The sequence below is a fragment of the Crocuta crocuta genome, unplaced genomic scaffold (genome assembly GCF_008692635.1).
Source record: "Crocuta crocuta isolate KB4526 unplaced genomic scaffold, BGI_CrCroc_1.0 C28116720, whole genome shotgun sequence".
Taxonomy (NCBI): Eukaryota; Metazoa; Chordata; class Mammalia; order Carnivora; family Hyaenidae; genus Crocuta; species Crocuta crocuta.
In genome coordinates, this window is record NW_027548430.1 from 1 (window position 1) to 846 (window position 846).

Sequence of the window (846 nt, forward strand, 5' to 3'; positions counted from 1 at the left end):
CTGAACCAAAGAATAAAGCCACAACCATGAGATGTGAAGAGCAAGTAGAGAATGCCTTGGCTCGCCCAGCGACTGACGGCAGCTTCAGGATGGTTGAGATTATTTTCACATAAGATCCAAGAATCAACATAAAAGGAATAGTGACAACAAGAGCACAAACCACATAAACCAATATCTCAATCATAAAAGTGTCCCCACAGGCAAGCTGAAGTATTGGAGGTATGTCACAGAAAAAGTGATTCAACTGATTAGACCCACAGAATGGTAGGGAGAAGATCAGGTAGGTGAATCCTATGTGTACTGGAATCCCAGTGACCCAACAGCCAGCTGCCAGCTGGATACACAGCCTACCGTTCATGATAAGAGGGTAGAGTAAGGGGTTGCAAATGGCCACATACCTGTCGTAAGCCATTGCAGTCAGAATAAAGCATTCGGTGGCTCCAAAGACCAGAAAGAAATACATTTGAATAGCACAGGCCAGAAAGGAAATACTTTTATTTTGACTACAAAGATCTGTTAGTAATCTGGGGATGGTGACTGACACATAACATATTTCCAAGAAAGAAAAGTTCCGAAGGAAAAAATACATGGGAGTCTGGAGGGAGGGATCGACCTTGGTTATTAGGGTAATGAGGCTATTTCCCATCAAAATAATCCCATAGATTATCAGAAACATGCCAAAAAGAAATTCTTGGAGATCAGGAACATCAGAAAAGCCAATGAAGATAAAATCCGTTATTGTAGTTTGATTCCCTTGTGGAGAACTTTGCCCCAAGGATTCCATCTACCAAAAAAAAAAATGATTTCAAAGCTTAGAATTCTCTTCAATTATTGGGACCATTGTAG

At 40.9% G+C, this 846-nt stretch overlaps 1 protein-coding gene across 1 annotated transcript; it reads right to left on the reverse strand.

The window, feature by feature from the left end:
* Positions 1–6: 6 nt before the first annotated feature.
* LOC144219030 (olfactory receptor 10AG1-like) lies at positions 7–784 on the reverse strand (the record flags this gene model as incomplete). The annotated part of the gene is made up of 1 exon (XM_077749019.1): positions 7–784. A coding segment is annotated over exon 1 (778 nt), but the record flags the coding sequence as incomplete, so codon positions are not given.
* Between the last annotated feature and the right edge of the window lie 62 nt (positions 785–846).